Below are 25,664 nucleotides of genomic sequence, written 5' to 3'. Positions count from 1 at the left end.
CTGCAGCAGGGGGAGGTGGAGTGTGACGAGGACAGAAAGTCCCGAGGCTCAAGGACGCGGGGACAGGACGGGAGGAGGACATGGGTGCGTGCCAGCACAGCCAGCTCACGCAGAACGGCCACCTGGAGCAAGCTGGACCCACGGCTGGTCCAGCCACACGGGCGCGGGTCGGGTTGAAAACCACCCCAACCTGTTCCCTGGCTTTCCGCCCGCATTTACGGTGCTTGTTTATGGCAAACCCAGCGTGCAGGTAGCGCCCTGGGGCTTGTGCTTCCCCTCGGGGGGGGGGGGGGGAGGCAGCGATCCCCTCGCCGGCGTGCTGGGCTGTTTAGAGCATAACTCCCGGGTAACTCATTGACCTCCGTGTTCGGCGGCTCTGCTGGGAAACGGAGGTTCCCAACATGATAAGCCGCTCTCGGAAGAAATTCCTTTCCTTGTGCGAGGGAGTGGTGGCGCTGGGCTTGCTCGCCTGCCCTGCAAACACGTACACACCCCTGCGTGCACGCACACGCACACGCACGCACACACACGGGCTCACTGTGCGCCTCCGAGTCCGGCAGCGCTCCCTCTGGGGACCCTGCTTTGAAAAATTGGAGTTTTGTGGCCAAGACTTTTCTGAGAGGAAGAAGATGCTTAGGAACAACGCTGGGGAGCGGAGCGAACCTGCGCAGCTGAGTGCTGAGGAGCAGGTCAGTACGGCCCCTCGCACCGCTTCGCCCTTGCGGCTGTCTCGGTCGTGCCTGGTTGCTTCCTGCATGCCTGTTGCATGCCTGCGTGGCTTGTCCCCAGATGGATAAACACAGGCAGCAAGGGGAGTTTGCAGGTGTTTCTAGCAGCCCACAGCAGGGCCATGGCTACATAAATCCAGGCTGGGGAGGAGAGCTTGGGTTTTTGGTCCCAGCTGAATCTGAGGGTCAGATACGGTGGTGAGGAGCAGACTGGGGAAGAGTAGGCTTGTTTCAGATCCTTTGAACACAGGAACTGCTCTGATAGGAGAATGAAAGGAGAAATCACAGTTGCAGACATGCTAGATTTAATGAAGCAAATTCAGCTTGAATTAAAGGTCGTGTGTGACAACCCTGGAGACGGGCAGTGTTTGCAGCGGTTGTATCCCCCGGGCAAAGATTGCCTGGACAGTAGACGGGCAGGTGCCTCTCTCTTGCTTCACACCCTGGGGAGGGAAGGGGGGTATGCTGGTGGTCGGCCTCGCGCTGGAGCTGCCAAGCTGGTGCTGGCTATGCCGAGTTTGCAAAAGGAGGAGACCCCTGAGAGCTGACCTCGGCAGCAGTCCCTGCCGGCTCGGGGGCCAGCCAGGGTGAGAGCCCTCACAAGCTGCTAGTGCACTTATTAAGATAGGACTTTTGCAAGGTGCCAGGCTGAGACCTTCAACAGGAGCAATGGGGGATTTCCAGAGGAGATGAAGGGCATGGAGTGGTAATCAACAGGATAAGCAGCAGAACTGGAACTTTTTGTTGCTGCTCAAAAGGAAAATTACATGACAGGTCAACAGGAGGCTGATATCTTTGCTTTTAGAGAGGTGGTCACTGAATTACTTAGGTAAATTTAAAAGCAAAAAAATTTCAATACCACAAATGATGACATCTTTGCTTAGAAGATGAAACCTAATCTTCTGTTGATTTTTTTTTAAAAAAATGGTATTTTCCTAGGTAAAAGTCTTTAATGCAAATTGGTGAACAGCTGTTGCTAAAAGAAGTAGCATTCTGAGTGACACAAAACATAATAACACGGGTCCAAAACAAAACATCTTTCAGGTAGAAATGTGCCTGAACTCCTCACAGAAACTTGCTCTGTGTGCTCTGAATGCAGGTAGGCATGCCAAAATCCACACCTGCATGTGAATTTCCCTGGTTCCTCACAATATCCCCAGGTCGACTTGGGGATTTTTCTAAATATGGAGCTTTTCAAGGTCTCTGTGCAACAGAAGCAGACAGTTTCCTTGCCAAAGGGAGAGCCAGTGCAGCCGTTTCCCAACAGCTCACCTTCTTGCAGGTCCTCTCAGCTGCACTACTTTGCAGGACTTCATGGGAAAGAAGATTAGCTTGACAGCAGCATACCGAGAGATAGCAAGGGCACTTTGCACCCTGATGTCTGGAGGTCAGGGTGAGCTCTAGTGAGATGTGAGCAAGGCATCAAGCTTGAGGCAGGGAGAGACAGCCTGAATAGAAGGCAGAGCAGAGGTACTGAGGTGGCTGAGGAGGACTGGCCCTTCTCCCGGCAACCCCAACATTTTGATATCCAGTTCGTTCTGACAAGTAGAAATCCCCACTCTTTCAGCTTTTTCCTGGACAGACAGATAGTGAGTCAGGCTGGTGCCTGGCTAGAATTGCACCACCACATCATTGAGTGCAATCCTCCCTGCAAAGTCTTTTGGTTTGATTTAACTTCTGTAGGAAGTTTTCCAGCCAGCTCCGTGTTTAGCTCAGTTGATTAGAGGGTTAGAGCATAGTGCTAATAAAACAAGGTTGTGGGTTCAATCCCCGTATGGGCCAGTTGTTTCCCTGCTGAGCAGGGGGGTTGGACTAGATGACCTCCAGAGGTCCCTTCCAACCTTGCTGATTCTGTGATCCATGAAGGTGAACTCCCTTCTGGAAGAACATCTGGGCTAGTGGGCAGAAGTACTCCTGCTAGAATGCAGGTACCATAGCTTATCCCACAGCCAAATGTTCCCCATGGATTCCTCAGGGGTATGCAACAGGGCCTGGCAGCCACCATCATGGCCCAGGAGTCTGGTGAGCATTAGGGTTGTAGTTTGGGCCTCTAAGAGAGCCAGCAGTGTTTGTGAAGCACACCACAGCAAACAGATCACTGCTGCGGAGGTTCTAGGATCAGTTGATTGCTGAAGGCCTAATCCCTAAAAAAGCCCTGTCCATTGCTTCTCTCCCTAGACTTTTTTTTTTGCAGAGGCTATGTTGACTTTCCCAGGAGATCATCTTCAGGCATCTGCCACCAGTAGCACACTGAGGCCTAAGAAGCTGTTCAGGAGTCCCAGTCCTGGAGGCTGAGAAGGCCACAGAACATGTAAGCAAAGAGGGAATGAGAGATCACCATGGCCACTCAAGGGATGCAGCTCAGCAGCCAGATAGGCCCTTCCTGGTGTTCACATCTGGGATTTGAATCTGGGATTTTTGATCTGCTGTTCTTCAGGGATGAGATGAGCCTTTCTAGCTTTGTATGTGCCAACAGTATTTGTGCTTATGGGGAATTTGTTTTTGGCTTGTTTGGGTGTAGCTCTGCTCCAGTGATACCTGCATGGTGTGGGCAAACCTGCCCTCGTTGTGAAACGGGAAGCGTACTGCCGTGCTGGCTCTGCTGGGCAGTGGGAAGGCTGGTCCAGGAATAGCCACAGAGCAAGGCCTGGATGGAGGATGCTGGACAAGCCACAGCAGGGTTTCCCTACAGGTGAGACAGATGCTTGCAGCAGCGTCAGGACCAAAGCTGCCTTCGGTGGAGAGCTCAGGGTCTGCATGGGGATGAAGTTCTCCAGAGGCATCTGCTTGAAGCTCGGGCAGGCTCTGCAGGCCACGGGACTCCCCGTGCAGTGACTTTGCAGTGGCAGGCGGGAGGAATGAGAGGAATGTGCCACGTGGGCCTGGTGACAAACTCCCAGAGGCGAGGGCGAGAGCAGAGCCTGGGGGAGCAGCGGGGCTGGCACCGGGCGGCCACGCCAGCTGGCAGGATGGGTCCAGCCCCCCGCCGCCTCGCCTGCTGGTGCTGCCCCATCAAAAGGCTCATTGTGCATTGTGAGAGGGGCCGGGGCCGAGCCGCGGTGCCGACCGGGCCGGAGTGCTCGCCGGCTGCGAGAGGCTTGCTGACCCCGTGCCAGAGGCAGCAACAACCGCCGGCTTGGAGCTGCTGGTGGTGGTGGACACATGGGCTGCTGCTGGGGCGCCCCTTGGCACCAGGACCTGTCCCTGGGGTGCACAGGTAAGCTGCCCCAGGGGTCCCATGGCTCTGCTCATCCAAGCAGGGCTGCACGACCTGTGGCTGCAGAACCACTGGGGGAGACCCTGGCATTGCGCGCTGGCTCCCTCCAGCTGCTTGCTTGCTTGCTTCTCCAGAGAGGTTCCCTGCCTTTGCTGGGCAGCTTGCATGTTCCACTGGATTTAGGTGTGTGGGGCAGGAGATTGGACATTTTGGCCAAGGAGGGGAGAGGGTGACACAGAGGGCTGGTTTATTCCTGTGCTGTGGGTTTTCAGGAGCTTCTTTGTTACCCCTGTCCTGCTGTCACCGCTGCCAGGAGCACCCTGGGCTGCTGCAACGCTAGCAGAGGCCCCGCGGGTACTGCAGCTCCCCAGGGCCAGCAGGCAGAGATGACAGTGCCCTGTGAGGTGATTCCCATGGTGGCATGAAGGCAGCCCAGATGATCTAACGAGGCTGTGTTAACGAGATGGAGAAAGGAGGCAGTTCAGGGCCAGCTGTGCCAGCTGCCTGTCCTCCAGGAAAGCCGGCGCTGGCGCCGGCGGGTGCTCTGTGTCGCTCAGCCCAGGCTGCCAGGAGCACAGCCCTTTGCTCCAGGGACCTGTTGCTTGGCTCTATGTTAGGGTTGGCCTGGGAAATATAAAATATTTCAGCACCAGGCTGGTATATGAGTCACTGGCACAACTGGCAATGACTCCCCTGCCAGCAGTTTCAGTTTGACTTTTGAAAAATCTCTCAGTTCTCTTTCTGAGCCTGGCCCAAACAAGAATAAATGCTGAAGTCGTGAATGCGATGAGGATCAAACCCATTTGTCCTCTCAGCTGAGCTGTGGCCTAGTGCTTACCCAGGCAGCCAGCTCTGCACAGACCCACCAGTGTGCCTTGTCACAGCACGCCCACCCTGCACCCACAGCCCCTCGATCGTTACCGCTGCTCTTGAATCATATGGAGACCCCTCGGGCCAAGAGCATCCTGCCGGGGTGCCTGAATGCTTCTCCCCACCACCCATGTTCCCCAGGCGAAGAGTGTGACTGCTGCTGTCCCAGCTCACCCTTGCTCCTGTCCAGGTGGGATCATCTGCAGCACGCCGCAGCTGAGCATCGGGGAAAATGGTGGCAGGAGAAGACCATGGCATCAGGTACCTGGCCCCGAGGAAGGGAGGGACACCTCAGCTGCGCTGACCCTGCCGTGAGGAACGGCGTCTGCTTGGGGCTTACCAGATACGGAGAGGAAAGGAGGGACATGTTAAATGCAGTCAGACTCAGCCTAGGTGGGAGTCAGGCTCTGTTTTAACTCTGCCTCTGGCTCATTTCACTTCCCTGTCTCAGTTTCCCACCTCTGTGGAAGGGGACAGAGTTCTTGAATGAAGTCCTTTATGTGTGTTAAAACCGTCTGTTCAGAAGTGAAAGGTAGAGGCTTTTCTTTCAAAGAAAAGCCCATTCATTACATGTCCAGCCTTGGGTGATTCTTTTGTACTGCTAACTATAAATAATGTTTATAATTCTGTGTGCAAATCACAACTTATTTTACTGACTAGCAAAGCTGACTAAGTAAAATGAACTGTGAAGTACACTTATGGTCAAAAAAGTGTCTGAAGCCACTGGACTGTTCCAGCTCTAGATCTCTAGGTACAGAGGGACTTGCCTTACAAGCCCTATTTGATTACTAACAAAACTTGTTTTCAATCGTATTATCCCTCCACAGACAATACAGCTGTGGAGGAGCAAGCTGGATTTTTATGTGCCTCAGCCATTATTAATATAATTACCAACTAAAGTTTCACTTCCAGAATCTTTTCTGGCAAGAGTTGATGATGTGTGAAGCAGAGAGAATCTGGTTTGGATTTCAGATCCATGCCAGCACAGGAGTAGATTTGAAAAACTTATTTCAACTACCAAGTTAATAAGCAAAGCATTTTATAAATCCTTGGCTCTCCTATGCTGGAGAATTGTTCTTTTTCTGAGATCCCCTCCAAAAAATGTCCCTGTTATAGAGCCACCTTGCTAACAGATCTGCTCCAGGAGGGTCTGTCCCTAGAGCAAGAAGGGAGTCTCCTCACTTCAAGGTTACTCCAGCACTGAGAGGAAGCCAATCATCAAGGATATAGTGAGGACACGTTAATCTTAGGGTTCTTGTTTCCATTTTTGAGCATGATTTTAAGGTGATACCAGATTCATACAGTTCTCCAGCTAGATCTGCAATGTGACTTATGGACTTTATTTTCAGGTGACATGGTTAGGCAGAATGTCCTACACCTCTATCATAAAATTTGACAGCAGCTCTTCTGTGTCCCACTTCCCTGCCAGGTAATGCTGGGGAGCCAGAGCCAAGTGATCCTGCTACAGAGGCAACAGAAGGTTTGCGAGATACCTCTTCAGTGCTGCTGGCTGTCGAGGAGGGTTTTCCACCAGGTAAAATGCTGCCTTCTGGATCACACAATTTTCTAGAGGTTGTATGTAGCAAGGACTGGCACCGCAGCTGAAGATCCCTGGCATTCCTTTTGTTTCTCACCTTTGTTGCTAGTATCTAGAGAGAGAGGATGGTATCTGTTTATGCTGATTGAGCACTGTAACCAAGTGAGGGCTGGCTTTAGTGGGACTGACTGCAGGGAAAGCTGTGCGATGGAGGGGGCTCTGCATGGAGCTCCTTCTCCCCTTAACCCTGCACATTTCCTTTTCAAGAGATTTCACTCTTCTTCTCTATTGAGAGTCGCTCCTCCCAGTGCCTCAATTCCCAGCTCCAAGAAGCAGTCAGAAAGAAGCTGTGGGCTCTGGAGAATGACGACAGAGAAGTCTGTGCTCTGTTCAAGGTAGGAGCCCCAGCCCCTAGCAGATAAAAGCATAACACTGGAAGGCACCTAGTCTGCATGGGATGTGTGATGGGCACCAAACCAAGAAGAAAAAGAGCAGTTCCTCCAAGGCCGTTGTAGGTGTGTGTTCCTGGACACGGGCACTATGCGCAGGGGATGGGAACAATAGGGAAAGAAAACAATAATGGAGAGGTAGATCCAAAGATGAACTTCATATCAGGAACATGACTTTGGAGGCACTGAGATGCCTGAGAAATCATGCCTGAAATGATATGGTCAGTGCTAAATTACAAGCACTGCATAGGGCTAGGTTCATCAAAGCTGTGCAACAGCATTAGGTCCCTAGTGGAACTGCCTATGTCCTGCTGGAAATCAGCCTAGATGAAAAGAAGACAGGCAAAGTGTGTAGGGTCTGCACGATTTCCCCTCAGGCAGCAGCCCTAGAGATTCACAGAGATTCTTGGAGTATTGTGGTTTCATAAAGGAAATCACTGCAGGTATAGAGACATTCCCTGGCATGAATTTTCCTTTTCTGTAGATCTTTAAGGCCCTGGCAGCTCAGGGCTCCCTGCAGATCTGTCCAGAAGATCTGGAACAATCCAGAAGTATTAATGCCAGCAACAGTGAAAGAAGAACTTCTATCTCAAGGCACAGTCACTGGTCTCAGCCTCAGACACCTTGTGGTTGTAGTCTCAGGAGGACTGGATTTCTTCTTAACTCTGCTGGAGTTGCCATCTGGAAGTTGTCCTTGTCCTGGTTGAACATTAACCCATGCACAGAATGATGCTGGACCCTGGATTTCGAAAGCACAGTAGTTCTGGTGTGTGAGATAGAAGAAATGATCAGGAGGAGGAAATTCAGTTTCTTTGCCTTCCCATGGCTGCATCATAGGGAGCTGTCACTGTACTTACTCCATCCCTCTTGGCTGACAGACTCAGCTGGTTGGAACACCTTTAACTTTAAGACCAGACAAAGGGACCAACTCAAACAGCTTTGTCTTCGAATATGCTAATAAAAGATTCCCTAGTCTCATTACAGACTCTAGTATTATTATTGGCTCCACACTGCCAAGAATTCCCATCAGGCTCCCCAGACTTCCCCTTATTCTTTCTTTGTCTTCTCTGTGTAGGAGCTCTCAGCCAGGCTGGTCTGTGTACAAGCACAGGAGGATCGGTTCCTCCTCACCTTTAAAACCCTGGAAGAAATCTGGAAATTTTCAACGTACCTGACGTTAGGTAAAGTATTCAAGACATGAAGCAGGGTGTGGGAGATAAAAAGAGAGAGTGAGAGAAGAATTTTGGGAGAAGGTGTTCTGTCATGTCAAAGATACATTAATATATACCAGTTTAGAAAGCCTAAAGAGCAAGGAAAATAGATTGAAAGACCTTGGTGACCATGTACAGATCTAGGAAGCCATTGTCCAGCTCAGCGAAGAAGACACGAGCGGGTGCCTTTTGTATAATCCCTTTACTGCACCTGGTGGGAATGGGGGCAGAATTAGAGGCTGTTGCCTCACAATGTGGTTGCAAATGACAGATTGGGAGATATTCAAAGAGCATGCCAGCCATTCCAGCAAAGGAGGATGTTAACACTGCTTTCCCCCTTTGGTCTTTTAGGCTATGTGGCCAGCTGCTTGGAGCAGCTTCTCTTTGACCAGGTATACTGGCTAAATGGTGCTCTCATGGAGGACACTGAGATCAAAGTTACTGTAAATGAAGATCGCCTGGCCTGCATATATCTGGGGCTGCTACTCCAGGAAGGTGAGAAGTAGCACACATGTAGGGACTTCCTCAAAAGCATCTCAGCAGAACTGTGTTGTGGCTCCACTGTGGGCTCCATCTTGCACTGATGCAATTGACCTAGGCATGACTTTCTATCTGCAGGTAACTTTTTTTCCAGGGCAGTGCCCAGTGTCTGCCAGCCACAGCAGGAGGGAGAGGATGGCCTGAGGCTCTACAGGAATGAGCTGATCCATGTGAAGAACATTGGAGAAGAGTCTAAGTGGGAAGGGATGTCCTTATTGACGGGTCAACGAGGCCTTGTACCTGTGACAGCTCTAGAGCCAATACCTCATCCATTTTACCAGTAAGTAGATTGTTCTGTTATAGTGCTTAAGCCAAGATTAATTCCTGATCCCAGGGCACCAAGCCTGGGATGAGAAACTGCTCTTACCTCTGACAGTGGGGCAAGGGCTGCATAATTTTTTGAGGACAAACACAGTATATACAGCCACTGGAACCAGTTCAGGTTCTGTTCACAGGATGGACAAAGGACTTAATTCTGATCATGTTCTGATATGATATTGATTTAGGTCATACATGCAGTTATTTGAAGTTTAGAGATGAATAGTTGGAGGAAAAACATAGCCCAAGGCTTAGGTAATGCCAGTCAACACTAGGCCTCATGCTAAACACCTGTCTGAGCCTCAAAGATACCTGCAGCACCTTTTGTACTTGTATAGTGAAATTCTTCCATGGGCTGGCAAAATTACCCTGTTCTGCAAGATGCATGAGGCTCTGCAGGATGCAGAAGGCATACACAAGGCTGCAGTCATGAGGTGTAGATGGCTCTCCATGCCCAGGAGCACCAAGGCATTACTGGAGTAGCTGTGCCAGGCACGCTCCACATGAGCTCGGGCACTCACAGGGGACAGAGCATTTTTCCTGCTCATGAAGTCCTCTTCATGGACTGATGACAGGACTGCTCAGGGAGGACCTTCTAGTAACCCTCTGGTTACCCTTTGCCTTACAGATGGTTCCTGAAGAATCATGCTGTGAGTTTTGGCATTTCCCAGGAGATAAGTGGGACAACTTCTCAGCCAATTGGTGAGTGACACCTGTGTAACTTGTCTGCCTTTCCCAGGCAAAGGCACAGCTTTTGCAAACCTGGGTTCAGCTACAAATGCAAAGGGCAGATCTATTGTTCTGACAACGATACTTCATTGCAAAGTGCTCTTGGGAGAACTATGTCTTTAGTTTCTCTTGAATGGGGAATAGACACCAGGAATTGCATATACTTGGAGGGCTGACCTGAAAAGCACGGAATACAAAAAATTGCTAATGACATCCTTTTGCTAGCTTTGCTTTTTCTCTTCTCCTACTGTAATTTTGTCTCTCTCCTTTAATCCTTTCGGGATTTTTAAATACCCCCTGACTCCCACCAGTGTGCACACAAAACCCATGCCAACTATTCTGCTATTAGCCCCATGCAAGTCCTGATCAGTCACCATTCAGAGCACACTGGACATGGGAAGTCACTGCAGGTGTGAATCTGATACATAGTGTGATGGACATTTGCACTGTTAAAGATTTTCTTCTGACAGAAAGCTGAGACAAGCCAGCTTCTGTTAAGCTCCAGCAGTTTCATTTTCCCACCTGCCTTCCAAACTACTACTCTCAGAGGTTTTGCTCTTCAGCTTTGCAGGGTTTTATCCATGCCTATTGTATCTTTTATCAAAATACTCTTCTCAAAAAGAAACCGCAGAGGTCTGAGTCTGGGGGGAATAAATAAATCTTAGAGGACAAAAAGGTAGCCTTCTCAAGCTAAGCTTGTGGTCTGTCCTTGCCTAGTATTTTTCTAGCAAGGAAGTTCAAGCAGCAAGCCTCACACACTGAAACGCAGTTGTTTTCTTTGTTTCTCAGTCAAAGGCAGGTGCACAGCCATAGAGGACCACAGAGGAGGAGCCTGGGATGAACTGAGTTTCTCCAAGGAAGACAGCATAGAAGTCATTGGCTTCCTTATTCCAGGACTGCCGTGGTTTGTGGGAAAATCCCTAAACAGTGGGAATATCGGCTTTGTCCCAACCAGATGCATAAATGCTGAGGCCTGTGAACCTCTGTAAGTTTACTGCTACTTTCTAGATGAATTTATGGTTAGGAGAAGGGGAAGGGTGGACTCTGTATCCCAACTCAAGTTTGTCTGAGAAGCCAGGACAGATTATTTGACTTGCAAGGCCTCCACATAGGATTCATTTGAGGTTTGCCCAGGAGCCCAGACCAGGCTTTTCGGTCAACAGGTTGCAGGAATCTCTGCCCAGACAGAGCTATCATCACTTGTCTTCAGTGATTCTTAGATGGAACAAATCTGGCATTGGACTAGCGCTCACTTTAAACAGAGACGGCCCAGTACAGCTATGTCACTGACCAGCTGGCTTCACTGTTTTGGCTAGAAATGTTCCTGACTTTGTAGCTTTGTCTGAGGGGCTGTGAGTCTGGCAGGGACGGAGGACAGTGAGCACTGCCATGAAAAATGAGGCTTACTTTGCTTCCTTCTGCCCTTTTGTTTTCTGTGGGATGATGAGGTAGAACAACATAATTCCTCATGAAGTAGAGCTATACTCCCTCTAAGGACGTGATAGGAGTTACTAGGGAAGGAAAGTGACAGAATCTCACTCTGAAGACCCTGGTAGTTGTCTCTGTGTTGTTCTAACGACATAGTTCTGGTTTGATACCCTCTTGGAGACTAAGAAGACCAATGGGTTCCTTGCTCTGGCATCCATCATTTCCTCCATGGAGGAGCTGGATTTGAGATCCTTCATGGGGAAGGTGTTCAGACTCTGGCATTCATCTACAGAACAGCTTTCCCAGTGGGAGGAGGCAGAAGAGGCAGAGGAATAGGAAAGTCCATCTGCACCCCTCAGGACAGCAGTAATGTCAGAGGAGGGGAAGACACTGACCCTTTTCTCCTGATGTATGTCTTGACCTAGGGGAAAGAGCTTAGTGTTTCTGAGTGAAGAAGAAAAAATCTCCCTCCTGTGCATCCCCTGCAATGGCAGTGAGCAGCACTTTGCCACCCTGCTCAGTGACCTGGCACACACTGACATCACCTCTGTGTACCGGCTTGGTGAGTTTCCCCTCTCTGAGGTGCCCAGCCCCATTGGTGCCCTTGGAGAGCAGCTTTGGGCTGTATCTAGAGAGCTCCTTGCTCCAAGCTGCTCAGGTGAGAGAATTGCTGCAGCTGGAAGAACTTTTGAGCCCCCTGCTCAGCCTGGTTATGGGAGCTGTAGATACCCTTAAGAGCTGGGCCCTGCCATACTGCAGTTTGGAGGAGTTTTCTCTGCCTCGAGGGCTGTGGTTCATCCCTGGCAGATGCTGCTCTGGACTGATGCTGGCTGTAGGTGGTGGCTGTTGACCACCTGCAGTAAGAGGTGATCCTACTGAGCTCCTCAGAGAGACTGGAGGGTTAGGAAAGGCTTTGGAAAAGGATGAAATATGAGGCAGGGAGAAATCAAACTCTTTCCTGTACAATAGAAAAAAAAAATGACTATCTGGCTTCTCCTGAGAGGTTCATGCAGAGCCTAGTCTCCTGCTGTTGTCTGACCTTTGGGTGTATATTGAAGAGCATCGCACAACTAAAGTAACAATGATACTGTCTCTGTGCCCAGAGCAGGAGCCAAGAGGCCAGGGTTCCTGGGTGTAGTTCTCAGGAAACACTGTATTTGCACTGTATTTCACTGTATTTGTGGTGTGGCTTTTGCACTACAGCTAATCACTCTGCCTCAGTTTTCTGCCTTTTCACTGCCTAGAAGAGCAATGTGGTCATCCAGGGCTGAACCTTGGGAACCTGTGGGGTTTCGGTCAACTTCAGACCAGCCAGTTCAGCATCCAGATGCTCCAGTGAAGGTACAATAAGCCTAGGGGTAGAACCTGTCAGAAATACATGTATATTTGAAATCTCTGAATAGTCACAACAAAGCTCTAAAGAGAGACAGAGCTCACCCTACTTGTGAAAAATAAAATCTACTTTTTCCTGAGTAACTATAATGTTGCCAGTGTTCACCCAACCATCACCTAATAGCTATTCCCAGTCTTCTTACATGCGGACCTCCAGGAGGAGGGGTTGCAATTACAGCTGCATGTGCTGTCCAGCGCCAGAAGTGAGCCTAATCTTCCAAATACAGGTTCTGCTTTAGTAGAGCAGCAGATCTCTGTAATATTTGAGTGCTGTCTGTGCATGCTAACATTGACCAAGGCTTTAGGCTTCTTGTTTTCTGTTTGTCTCCTTGTCTGTGTAGATGGTTTTGAACCCACAGCCACATTCTCAAAAATACCATCAGGTGAGTATGTAGAGGGGACTGAATAGGATGTTTTTATGATGACTTCAGAGAGTGGATTTTGACATAGGGAAACATCCCACTGTGATCTGCCTGTCCCTTCCAGAGGCTGTTCTCCAGAGCTACAAGGATATCCAGCTGCTCCAGTCCTGGGAGGAAATAAATGGCTTGGCAACACCTAGCACCTCTGAGAAGTCTAGCCCAGGGAGTGAAGCAGCCCCTGCTACGCTGCAAGATATTTTCCTGGACAAGCCAGATGATTTTGATGATCCCAAGTTCTTTGTAAATCTGAATGTTGGACACATGGAGGATGCTGATGTCTTTGACCCCATACTGACCTTCCTTAACCAAGGCAGTTATGTGTCCAATTTTCAAAGCCTCTATGATCTCAGTTTTTCCTTTCTCAGCTCCACTTTTTATGGTTTTTCTGATGAGGATGAACTGATCTTGTACCTTGAGACCTCCAGGAACTGGGCCAAGAGGACTCATTCAGTTTGGGCTCATGTCCGGCTCTGTTTCCTCTTGGGTAAGCTCTGCATCAAAAAGGTCAAGTTCTCCCAGGCTCGAGTCTACTTTGAGGAAGCCCTGAGCATCCTGGACAGGGGGTTTGGGGATCTGCCCCTGCTGACTGCGTTGCATGTGAACCTTGCCTCCATCTACTTGAAACAGAACATGAAGCACAAGTTCTCTTCCTTGCTGGGGAAAACAGTGACTTTGCTTGTCTGCCTGCCTGGCCACTCTTTCAGCTCAGAGAATGAGCTGGAGGTCATGAAGTACGTCCTCAGAGAAGCCATTGCTGTGGGTAATACTCCCTTGGAAGCCCGAGTCTGCTTCCTTATTGTCAAACTCTTCCTACAATTGGGCAAAAATGATGAAGTTCTTCCCTTTACTGAGCGTCTTCAATGCCTCGCCACCACTTTACTCAGACCAGACACTAGTGCTGTGCCACTGGATGCCACTCCTATTTTGAGCTATTTGTATGACAAGAAGTATTTGCCAAACATTGCACTGGCCTCTGCCAGGTTGTTTGTTCCTAGTGGTGTCAAAGGGGCACCAACACCCATTTGGAGAGCTGGCTTCATCCTCCAAAATACTTCCAAGCTCCTGGGAAGTCAACTAGAAAGGAGAAGCATCCCAGCAGTGGCTTGCTTCTATCTCAAACAGGCGCTGAATTTCTCCTGTGACAACAGAGCTGTGCCCACTCAGAGGACACTGTGTGCCATTTTGTCTCAAATGTATCTCCAGCATGGTGTGTTGGATGGGGCAGTTTGTTATGCAGCCACAGCTGTAGCTCTTAGCAGGCTGATGAGTGAGGAGGAGGCTTTTGAGTCTTCTCTCTGTTTGGGGTGGATGTATCTCTTGGACAGCCAGCCGGGCCCAGCTGCAGAGATCATGTGGCAGCTCTTAGATTCTCTGCATGGGACAGACAGTGTGACTCAGGGTGGAGCTGTTCACAATCTGCTTGCCATTGCCCTGAAGGGAGAAGGGCAGCTGCAAAAAGCTGCAGAGAATTACCTCCAGGCCCTACACAAAGCCAAAGAGACTGGGAACAAGAGGAACCAGGCTATTACCCTGGCTAACTTGGGGCAGCTGACCCTTTCACATGGGGCAAGCCAGCTGTCTGAGATCTACCTGCTCCAGTCTGCTGAACTCTATGCTGAACTCCAGGGCGCTGAAGACCTGGAGATGGAGATGGGCCAGGTGCTGCTGTGGCTTGCACAGGCCATGATAAACAGGCAGAGGATAGAAGATGGTAGACTCTGTTACGAACTGGCACTGCTTTTTGCCCTGAAGTGGCATAATGTGAGGAGTGAGTATAGCTTTACTGGTGGGAACCAGGGCAGTGCCCACCTCTGTGCAGCACCCTGTTAGATCCCTAACTCAGCTGTTTGATTTGTACTTTTCTCTTCCCTGTACCATGCAGGTCAGCTTCACATCACTGAATCTCTCTGCCATTTCTACAGCAAAGTATCTCCTAATCTCCAGGCCCGCATTACCTACCATGAGCACTGGGTATCTTTGGCACAACAGCTCCGGGACAGAGAGATGGAAGGCAATGTCCAGCAGGCCCTCAGCCAGCTCTACCAGGCTCTGGACACATCCAAGTAAGTTCAGCTTACGACATTTTCCAGTCTAGAAGCTCATAAAACTCATCTCTGCTCACCCAAAGCATTAACAGCAGCTTTTCTGAGGTGTTTGGAGCAAGGGTCTCTATTGAGAAGGGGTGGAAGGTGTGTGGTTGCTCTAACTGCACCTCCTGCATGCTGATGAAGTTAGTGAAATGCTGAGATTGGCCAGCTGTCACTGTGCAGTGAAGATGGGAAAGTTTAATGTCAACCAGAACTCTGTGATAGCTCGGCAAACACTGGGCCAGTAGCTGGGATGTGACTTAGGTTTGGCCAAACACGGTTTTCCAGAAACACATCCATCTTTGATCTGAAGCAACAGAGAGGCAGAGAATTCATCACTTCCTTTGGTGGCTTATTCCAATGATTAATCACCACTCACTAGTAAAAATAGATTCCTTATCTATCATTTGATAGAGTCTGCCCTTCCTAGCTCTGCTGGAGTATTTTCCCCAGGGATGTACTTAAAACCCCATATCAGCTCACCTTTCAATCTCCAGTTTGACACAGGCAGGTGACTGATTAGATTAGGCAGAAGAGGAGTGAAAGAGACTTGGATAGACAACAGACTTTCTCTGTTTTTTAAAAGCAAATACGTCAAATAATGGAGAGTTAGTTCCCATGTCCCCAGAAGGACAAATGGGCAGGAGTTGTCATTAATTTGGATGTTAGGTCACAGTGAGTTCAGAGGGAAGGAATTTAAGAAGCAGATGCCTGTCATGTGAATGATGCTATTTAAGACCACAAAGCACTACACTCACTGAATTCAAAGGACAGCTGGAGCCCAGTTGCTAGCAGGCAGGACACCAAGCAAACAAACATACCTTGGGCACTCTCTCCTTTCACCATGGTTGCCTTCTGGAGGCAGTGTCCAATCTCTGGTAACCCTGTCCTGCTGCTTGTTCCTTTGGCCTCTGGTGACCAGTGGCTTGCAAAGGGTCTGCAAGGCCTTGCACATTTGGCCGCCACAGATCTGTCTCTTTGGCTGTACCGTGGGACAAACAATAGACAGAGATGTGGTTTTGGGTGCCAGATGCTGACTGAAAAATGAAGACATGCAAGCATACATGGTCTGTGCTCCCATGTGTAACTAGAAGTGCTATGCATTGATGTTACCTTCGGGCTTAGTGCAGGGGTAGCAAATGCGGTTTGCAGATGACCCAGACAAAACTCTCTTTATCAGCTGAAATGAGCAGAGACGGGGAGCAGCCTCTTTGGGAGCAGGCTGCCACAGGGCTGTGCTGAGCACTGGAGGGTGGGCAGCCATGCTAGGCTGGCCTAAGGCTGTCAGATGACACACACACATGTACTAAAGCAAGGATACTTTTACCGTTTTGCCAGGACACATTGATAAGATCTATGACTGTTCATTTGTCTCTAACCACGGCTACTGTAGGAGAAGATGGGATTGCCAAAGGGGAGTTGTTGGGGTAGGTTTGCAGCCAGTTACTGGAGGTGTCCTGTGATTTCTCTGTAATGCCTTTTTGCCTGTTACCATCACAGAGCTTTGAAACAGTCCCTGGACTGCACGAAGCAGAGTCTAAGGATCTTCATTGATCTTGGGGAGACAGTCAAAGCAGCAGAGGCCTGGTTGCAGGCAGGCAGGCTTTACTATCTCATGCAGGAAGACGAGCTGGTGGAAATGTATTTTCAGGTATGGAGGAGGTTGCTGGACTGGTCCCCATTCCCATCCCGGCTAACTGCATTTGCATCACAACTAGGTGTGGGTTGGTAGGAGCCATTTTGTGCTGAGAATCTTGGAAGGAAAAGAGAATCTTCTCATGAGCAGTGGAAACTTACTACTGGAAGTAAGAGCATGCATGTTCTGACTGGAAGATGACACCAAGGCCAAGTGCATAATTGGCACAAATATCTGTTCTTCACAGAAACTGATGTACTTACTCTCACTCCTGCTGGCCCTGCCTTTCTCTGTCTAGGCTATCTGTTCTCCTCGTTAATCTTCATGTAGGCTCTATCATACCATAATGAAAGCCCAGGGCCAGGGCAGGTGCTGGCTGTATTGTCCCAGCTCAGATCTTGATGCCTTTAATATTCCAGCACAGTGATGTGTTATCTGGCTCCCAGCTCCATCCTTGCACACATCACTTGCAAATGCATCATGACAGTCCCTCATACCTGCTTGACAGCATGTATACATGCTGTTTGAAGTGCTGAGACTCACATCTATGATGATTTAGTTCTCTGTTTTCAAATGAGTTTCTTTACAGGTCTCACTCCAGTTGCTTTTCCTTCCAGGCAGCCATTCAGACTGCTGTGAAATCTGGGGACTTCTCCGTGGCCATGGACCTTTATGAAAAAGCGGGTGATACCTTTTTTAATGGTAGCCGAAACAGAGATCGAGCAGTGGAATATTATAGGGTATTGACTCCTTTGAGCATTTCTGTCCTTGTGTTCCCATAGGTGATAGCCATAGAGAGCTCTCTGCCAGGGCTGACTGCAACATCTCATGGCCAGGCTGAAAAGACAGAGGGTGGAGAGAGATGGGGTAATTCAGAGTGTGCCAGAGTTTGGAATTTTTGGTAGGAAATACTGAGGATGGATGTATCTTAAAAACTTTTGCGTTCTTCTAGAGCCTAGCACCTAGCTAAAGCTTTCAGAGGGGGTACCTGCCAGGCTCTGGGGAACTGTACCTTATTCTTCCAGTGTAGACCCTCAGCTGGGACAAGCAGGTAGTAGCAAGCACTGCAGTTTCTACACAGCCTGGCTCCAGTCATGGTCTAAGCAGGTTTAAAGGCAGCGGCCTTACATTGTAAAACCTGGCAGCTTTAGATGTGAGCTGGTCACTCCTGAGGACATGTTCAGAGTTGGAATTTCAGGTGCCTAGGGAATGGCAGAAATGTGAGGTTCTGAGGACCACACTCCGGGATATGCAACTCAGTTTTAAGGGGAAGGAGAGGCTAGAATCAGGATATCCAGCACCCTGCTGTAGCACTAAACCACCCCATAGACTGACTTCCTTGTCAAGTGCTGGGTCCATCTCTTGCAGTTCTATCACCCCTCCAAGGGAAGTGCAGTACCAGTACCTCTAGGAACAGGATGGACTCACTGTTTTCTCTCTTCAGGGAGGTGCTGTGCCCTTGGCCAGGAAACTGAAGGCCATTAAGACAGAGCTACGGCTGTTCAATAAGCTAGCAGAGCTGCAGATTGGACTGCAGGGCTACGAGAAGGCACTGGAGTTTGCCACACTGGCAGCCAGGCTGAGCACCAGGGTGGGTGAGTGATGCAAACCTGTGGGGTACATGGAGTTACCTGTCCCTGGGGAAGGGGCTGCCTTTCCGGATGAGAACAGTGTGCATGTGAAAGGAGGATATTCCTGCTTTCATAAGATCTTTGGACCTATTCTTATCCTAAAGAGGAACATCTTTATAAGGCCACTTCCCTTTTTAAGCTTCATGATAGCCACATGGAAGTGCTCTTCTATGGTGTGGTGGAACTGGGCTGAGCAAAGGATTGTTGCTACACCAGAGCACAGGAAGTATGATGAAGGCATAGTAGTCAACTGTTCCTCTCTGCATTGATTCTTCTGATAAACCCATGCCTTCCCATTACGAGAATAGTTTAAACAGGCAAAATACCAGCATAAGTTTTTGACATAGAGCCAGTCTTGTAGTGGCCCTTTCTAACACCCCAGAAATGCTCTGGTTGAATGATATTCCCTGGGCAATCTGTCCTGGCTTGATATCAGCAACTGTGCCCATGGTTCTGTCTTCTCTGGGCCATCTTCAACCCTGCTGTCTCCTTATGAAGATATCTGCACACCTGGGCTGTTGAACAAACACATCCCCAAATGGCTCAGAGTGCAGGGCTGGCAATGATTTGGGAGCATGCCGCAGGCTGACTCTATCAGCAATTCTTTTTCCAGGAGATCAATTGCAAGAGCTGGTTGCCTTCCATCGCCTGGCTACAGTCTACTATTTTCTACAGATGTATGAGATGGCTGAAGATTGCTACCTGAAGACACTTGCCTTACATTCTCCCTTGCTACAGTGCACTGGAGAAGCCCTGTACTACTCCAAGGTGTACTGCCACCTTGGCAATCTGACCCTGCACAAACTAAAGGTAGGAAATCTCTTTCCATTGAACAGACTGGTCTTGACAGAGAACTGAAGGTGGAGCATCACATTTGCTGACAGAGCAGCCACACATGTAGATGGCTGCATCCTATGACCCTTCGTCCTTCAGCAGCTTTAAAATAAATATGCACAATGCTGGCACACCAGGTTTTGAAAGACAATTTGGAAAGAAGTGCTGGCATTTAGCTGTGACAATACAGAGCCCATTTCATTTAAGTCAAGTGTCACAGGGTTCTGCCTGGAACCGCTGGGCGCTGCTCCAGTTCCCTCACACTGTGTGACCTTCATTTAAACCACTTCCTAATGCTTTCCCCTGTCCTTTATGGTTAGGATGAACAGGATGCAGCAGGCTACTTCCTCTTGGCCCTTGCAGCAGCGACTGAAGTGGGAGACCAGGAGCTGGAAGGCATCATTCGTGCCAAGCTGGGTCACATCTACAGTGCCCCACTCTGTCATGGGGACACACCAGGATGTACAATGTATCGGGCCAGGTGGCTGAGCGAAGGAAGGCATGTTGTCTGAATGTCCACCAAGGTAGACTTGAGTGTAGCCAGCAAATACAACTTTCTGCCTCATTGCTGGCACAGGTCCATGTGCTTTCCAGAACAAATGCCTACAGAAGGTCCTGTGCAGCATCCTGAAAAGGTCAGCAATATTTTATCTTCTCAACTCCAACAGACATGGGACCAAGCTTGGCACAATGTCCTCCTAGTTTTCTCCAAGCCAGAGCACTGCTGTGAATCTAGCTGTCCATCCATGCCAGCAGCCTGCACAGAGAGGACAATGATGTGGGCTATTACTATGAAGCAGGGCAGGAGGAGGACTCATTCACCAGCCTGGACCAGGAGTCTGATGCCGGAGAAGTTTGGTGAAGTGGAACTGGGCACTAGATGGCACTGCAGGAATGTGGCTGTCTGCCTGGGACAGCAGGACAGGGGAAAGTGCTGCCCCTGTGCTAGTGTCCTGTCCTACCTGCCTCCCACTGCCTCCTGGGTCTCATGAGGCAGCACAGCCTGCAAGGGAATGCCTCCAACCCCAAATGTATTTTAAATTAAATAGCAACTCTTTTATTTGTTTATATTTGTTTTCTGTCCATTCTGCTCTGAAAAGGCCTGTGACCCACACTTCGGCAGAACCACTGGCCTTTTCCAAGTCCTCTTTTGTACAAAGCATGGCCAAAACTTTTGGCAGTGAGAGGCAGAAGTAGGAAAGGGAAGAAGAGTGAAAGTGGCCAGACAAGCTTTCCCTGGGTAATGCAGATAGCAGACTGCTCAGCAAGGAAGGAAAACCCACCATCACCAAAGGACGGAGACAGGACTGGGCTAGCTAATCCGGGGCCTCCATCAGCAGCAGGCCATGAGAGCATGTAAGAGAGCACAGAAGATCAGAATGGGTCATCCATGTATCCAGGCATCTTGTCCCAGCAGTGGACAAAACTGGGTGCACAGGAAAGAGTGAAAACAAGCCAAGAATAAACAATAATCTGGTTGTCTCTTTACTACTGAGAACATTTTCTGATCTAGATGTGCTTTTTCTGAGTTTAGTAGCACTCCCTGGATTTCCATTCTGTAAGCCTGGCCAGGCTCCCCTGAACCCCATGTAAATTTTTGACATCTAAAAGCTCCTTTGGCAAGGAGCTGTACAGGCCCACTACTGTGTTGTGAGCACTGCATGGTTCCTGTACAGGAAAAGGGGCTGAGTCATTGGTCCCGCTTTGCAGTGCCCTGTCACCTCCCTCCCAAGCCATCTCTTTTCCAACCTGCACAGTCCAGTATGGTTTCCTGCACCCCAGGAGATGGAGGAGCATTAGGGAAGCTGATGCTTAAGCTCATCATACTAGCTTGCTTTTTGCCAAATGATGAATCCCTTGGGTTGGGATGGGAGGTCCTGATTCGAAGCAGGTGGGAGTTCAGCAGGGAGAAGCATGTGCTTTGTCTTTGCAAAGGCTGTTGGCAAGCGCAGACAGAACCCAGCCCTCCAGGCAGACAGCAAGCTGTGTTCAGATGCTCTGAGTTACAACGACTGGAGGAAAAAGACAAACTTCCCTCTAGAAAGAATGTGTGGGAGTGGGAGGCACCAAGGAGGCTGGTCCTGAGAGCTGCTGGGGCTTAGCGCTGCAAAGAGACTGTCAGCTTTCCTCTGCAGCCCTTCTCACCACCAGAGAGCAATAAACACCAACAGTTGCAGCCTCACTCAGGCAAATCCCAATTCTAGGTTGGTAATAATCCTCAGTTTTCAATCTGGACTGATGCAGAGTGAGGAACGATAGTTCTTCAAGCTCATCTGTAACAGGCTTTTTTCTTGGAGAGTCAAAGAGTTTGACACGCAGATGGGGCCTTATAGAAAGACCTTCTTGCAAGTCCTTCTATGTCATTTATATGGTCCACTACTTACAAATATTAAACACAGAACATGTATTCCCTCAATTCTCATTGCAAATGCTGAGTCCATTTTGCCTCCCCAATCCTTACAAGACATCCATCATCTGGACAAGGAATTATTCACTGCTTGTTTACCAAGCATCCCTGCAGTGCTCTTACAGGAGCCTCAGCCCTATACCTAGAAGAGGTAAAGCTCTGTCCTGCTTGAAATACAGCAAGCTCTTGGGAGAGATGATCCAAGAAAATCCCCTGCCTTGCTCCAGAGGTTTTCCCTGAGCGCCACACAGAGATGTCTGCCCCCAGTGCCCCATGGCTTCCTGGTGATGGAAGCTCAGCGTGCCAACTGCCAGGCCCCAGCATCTGGCCCGGCACCTGGGAAAGCTCTTCTGGCTCTGGCAGCAGCTTGGCTGCTGCAGCTGTTTCACCTGGAGTCTCCCTGTGGCAGCCTGGCTCTGGGCTCAGGACTTTGCATGCAGAAAAGTCCTGTCCTTCTTTCCGGGACATGGCTAGAGACTCCCCCAGCCCTCAGCCCTCCTACATGTGCACTGAAGGAACCACATCTCTGGCTTATTTTCAGTGATGTACTGCTGCATCCCAGCCTGTGTGTGCACAGATCTGGTCCTCACCATGGTATCCCATGGCTTGCCTTCTCAGTTGACGCACCTGAGAATGAAGACAGCCTTGGCCAGCTGAATATCTAATGAAATGAGACTCAAAGAGGATGCTGTCACCTAGCTTCCCTACAAAGCACAAGACTCTTCTCTTCCCCAACAGCTAGTGTTCATCTCCATGCTGGTGAAGAGCAGGCACTCACCAGGACTGCAGGAGAGATCTTGGGGGGGCAGCATCACTCATGCAGCAGAGAGGTCAGTCCTTTGGGTTTTCCCCTGAACTGAGGCCATAAGGCCATAAGGTCACCATAAGGCAGCTGCCCAGCCATCCCAGAAGGACATGCTTAGTCTTCTCAGATTGTGTGGGAGTTGTATTATCAGTGTTTATAGTGACTGATATTGCACTGCTATGCAGGCTCTGCAGTTTGGGGTCCAGCTGTGTGTGGCCATACCCATATTTACAGGAAGAGTCCCCAGACCCACACTAATGGCCAGTGGCTGTTGCACTTCTTGTCAAAATTAAGCTTAGTGGATGATGAATCATGCTGAGAACATTCCCACTAAAATATCCCTTCCAGAGCCAAAATTCAAGACATTTTTCCCTAACATCAATGAGAAAAAATGGTCTTTGTTTAAACATAGAGGGTCAGTGTCTCAGCTGAACTAAATCAGCTAAGCTCCGTGAAGTCAAACAGAGATGTTCTGATTTGCAGGGACTGTAGATCTGGCCCTGGTTTTTAACTAAAAGTGTCCTCTTTAAACCACAGCAAACAACTTTGTGATGCCTGGAAAAAAAAAAAAAAAAAAAAAAAAAAAAAAAAAACATTCACTTCTTGGGAACATCCCATATAATATCCTTTCCCTTCTGTCTCATCCACCTGCCCCTCTTCCACATGCTCTGACGGAGCTGGGCTGTTTTCTTAGGGGTATGAGAGATAAGAGTAGCCAAGGATAATTAAACACCATAATAATACTTGGAAATAAAGTGAAACTTGGAATGGGCAGTCAGGAAGGCTCCTGGGCCTTCACTGTGAGGATACAGCGTTCCTTCATCTGTTGGCACAGCTCCCTGAACAAAGACAAACAGACTGTTTGGAATTTTGTGCCAGAAGAAGGTGAAGAGCACCAGGCAATAGGACAGGAGATCAGGGCTGGTTCTGGGGCAACCAAGTGCCCTATGGGGTACTCCACTCCCACTGGTAGAGACCTGTGCCTATTGCAAGGGAAGTATGGGAGAGGCAGCCAGGGAAAGGGGGAGATGATGGCACCCTCGCTCTCATCCCTAGGAGAGCACAGTGGTCCAGGGTGGTGGTATCACTCACCACAGTGGGTGCTGCTCAGGAGGAAAGCAGGCTCTGTATCTGTCATTTCCCCTCTAGTTCTTTGTGATCACCCAGTTTGACCTCCTTCTGGGACATCTCCTTGCACAGCTAATTAAAGGCAGTGGGCTGTCCTTCTGGGTTATCTTCCTCCACATTATCTCCTCAGCCCCAACGCAGGGTGTAACTGTGCCCCCCTTGATGCCAGAGCCCCCTCAGGCAAACTTGCCCTACAGTAGGCATTGGTCACCCAACACACAGGCTTTTCTCACCAGCACTAATTCCAGTCTAGACAGAGGAAAAAAATAGGAGAAAGGAGAAGGATGGATCAAGGCTCTTCTTATCACAGGTGTTGTTATCTTGCTACAGGCTTGTAACTTAATTCTGAACCACATGTGACTGTCTGCTCCATGCCAAATCCCAGGAGTTACCCTTCCTTCAATCTTCAGCCAATGGAGTTGAAAATAGTGCCAGAAGGGACCCTACACATCACCATGCGCCTTCGTGTGACAGCTGTAAGCAGTATCTTCCTTTCCACGACTTTCAAAAGGTGAAGGGTGCTGTAGGAACCTCCTTGCCCTGGCTTCAGTATGTGTGCATTCCAGTGTTTGGGCCTGGTGCCGACATGACCTGCTGTCATCTTTCACTAGTGCAATCTTCCAGAGATTAGCAGCATCAGTCTTGATGTACGCCCACGTAAGAGCCAGAGCTGGTACTCTGACCCCATTTTTGCTTAATGCATCAGGGAGCCATTTAAGGTCTGGAATAAAGGAGACTGGATTTTTTTTAACATGTGCTCATTCTTGGACAGTGAAAATATCATGACAAGAATAATTCCTGGATCATCTTAGCTCTAGCTTTAACCTCTCGAGGCATTGGAATAAAAGGAAGTGTTGAATACAATAGAGGCAGAAGTGTAGAGATAGCTGGATTTATTTGGATTTATGTGGAAACTACTGTTTCCTGCAGAAATACAACACCCAGCAATAATAATTATTATGAGCAAACATCATTCATCATTCCTTCATTGTACAGCACTGCAAATCTTCATTTGACTGTGCTGGATGATGGCTCTGCTGGATGTAGAGAACTTTCTATTCTCATTTGTACCATATAGCTTGGACCCAGTTATTTTTCCACTCCCTGCCTCAGATCCCTATTGGTTAAAAGAGGGACAGAAAACCTCTCTGTTTTATATCTCTGAGCTAGTCACAGAGAATGCCCACTGCTCAGGAGGGAAGTTGGAATTTCAGTCATGGGCTACACAGATCCAGAGTGTGGGTTGAAGCCACACTCCCATCCAAGGGCACAGCACCTGGGCACCTCTCCTTAACAGCAGTAATAAACTACAGCTAATATAGTTGCAACCATCAGTCCTATGAGCATGCTGTGGCTGTGCAGAGCTATTCTGAAGCTCAATACACAGATTTTGTAGCTGAAGACACTGTCCATGGCTGTTACATGGATAATCCATCTCCATCAGACTTGGACTTTGGCAGAAGTCTTGTGACATTGGCCTCCAGGGCAGTCTGCTCCTGCTGCAGGCTCCTCAGGGAGGTGGAGGAACAGGCAACATGTCTGAGGCAGAAGAAAACCTGAGCTTGTTTTATCTCTGAGGCAATTGGTCCTCTCCAGTCAGCATCTGCCTGCATTGCACTGGAAAAGTAATGAGAAGCTGGTAAACACCAGCTGTTCTGCTAAGCAGAGGTAGGTGAAGTATGTAAACTGGGCAATTTAGATTAAAAACTGTTTATTTTCACAGCAATGTGGGTTTTCATTCAGTGATAATTGAAATCATAAATATACATGCCAGGAGGCGTACTGGAGGTTGATGCTGAGAGCCTGAGCAACAGCCGAGAGTCATTAACTGCAGCAGCACGTGCTTTAATAAACCTGCCCTTCTCAAGGTGCCTGTGCGGCGGTGCAGCAGGCGGTGGTACCGGGCAGCCCCTCTGTACGAGCTGAGACACTGGAGCTGCTGTCTATGTGCCTTACACATGAGTTACTGGTCTCCTATGCTGAGGATGAGAGACCAGGTGAGAGCTGCCACTACGGCTTTGGTCTGCGAGGATGTATGAGGTGCTGTGAGCTGTGAAAGGAAAGTCGGTCCCTGCGCTGGAAGCTGGCCATGTCCTGGGAGGGGAGCAGCAAAACCTGAGAGAGAGGAAGGACAGGGTGGCTGGGAAATGATCAGCGACTGCAGACAGTGAATAATGAGGCCAAAATTAAACTACTTTTGAACTGAGGTGAAATACTTCCTTGCGCTGAGATGGGCAGGGGTGTTGGATCAGAACTGGAGGTGCCATCTCCACTGCCACTGGGCACGGGGGCACA

General features: G+C 49.2%; 1 protein-coding gene across 8 annotated transcripts; it reads left to right on the top strand.

Annotated features, from left to right (window-relative positions):
• The first annotated feature begins 417 nt into the window (after positions 1-417).
• On the top strand, positions 418-20,527 carry SH3TC2 (SH3 domain and tetratricopeptide repeats 2). 8 transcript variants are annotated; one of them, XM_062586992.1, is made up of 19 exons: positions 421-689; positions 3,250-3,420; positions 5,006-5,076; positions 6,245-6,349; positions 6,620-6,747; positions 7,877-7,982; positions 8,364-8,507; positions 8,631-8,832; positions 9,499-9,572; positions 10,389-10,584; positions 11,453-11,589; positions 12,761-12,802; positions 12,906-14,609; positions 14,724-14,904; positions 16,429-16,579; positions 17,182-17,304; positions 18,009-18,159; positions 18,809-19,005; positions 19,350-20,527. In XM_062586992.1, the coding sequence occupies exons 2-19, from the start codon at positions 3,380-3,382 to the stop codon at positions 19,539-19,541; spliced, it is 3,945 nt and encodes a 1,314-aa protein (XP_062442976.1). In that variant the 5' UTR covers positions 421-689; positions 3,250-3,379; the 3' UTR covers positions 19,542-20,527. The 8 variants fall into 8 exon arrangements, with proteins under 8 accessions (XP_062442979.1, XP_062442976.1, XP_062442973.1 ...); XM_062586989.1 differs by having other exon boundaries at positions 4,957-5,076; XM_062586991.1 differs by having other exon boundaries at positions 2,907-3,420; positions 4,957-5,076.
• Positions 20,528-25,664: the final 5,137 nt, after the last annotated feature.

The sequence above is a fragment of the Rhea pennata genome, chromosome 14, assembly GCF_028389875.1.
Source record: "Rhea pennata isolate bPtePen1 chromosome 14, bPtePen1.pri, whole genome shotgun sequence".
Classification (NCBI taxonomy): domain Eukaryota; kingdom Metazoa; phylum Chordata; class Aves; order Rheiformes; family Rheidae; genus Rhea; species Rhea pennata.
This window is presented reverse-complemented; position numbering and strand designations above follow the sequence as displayed.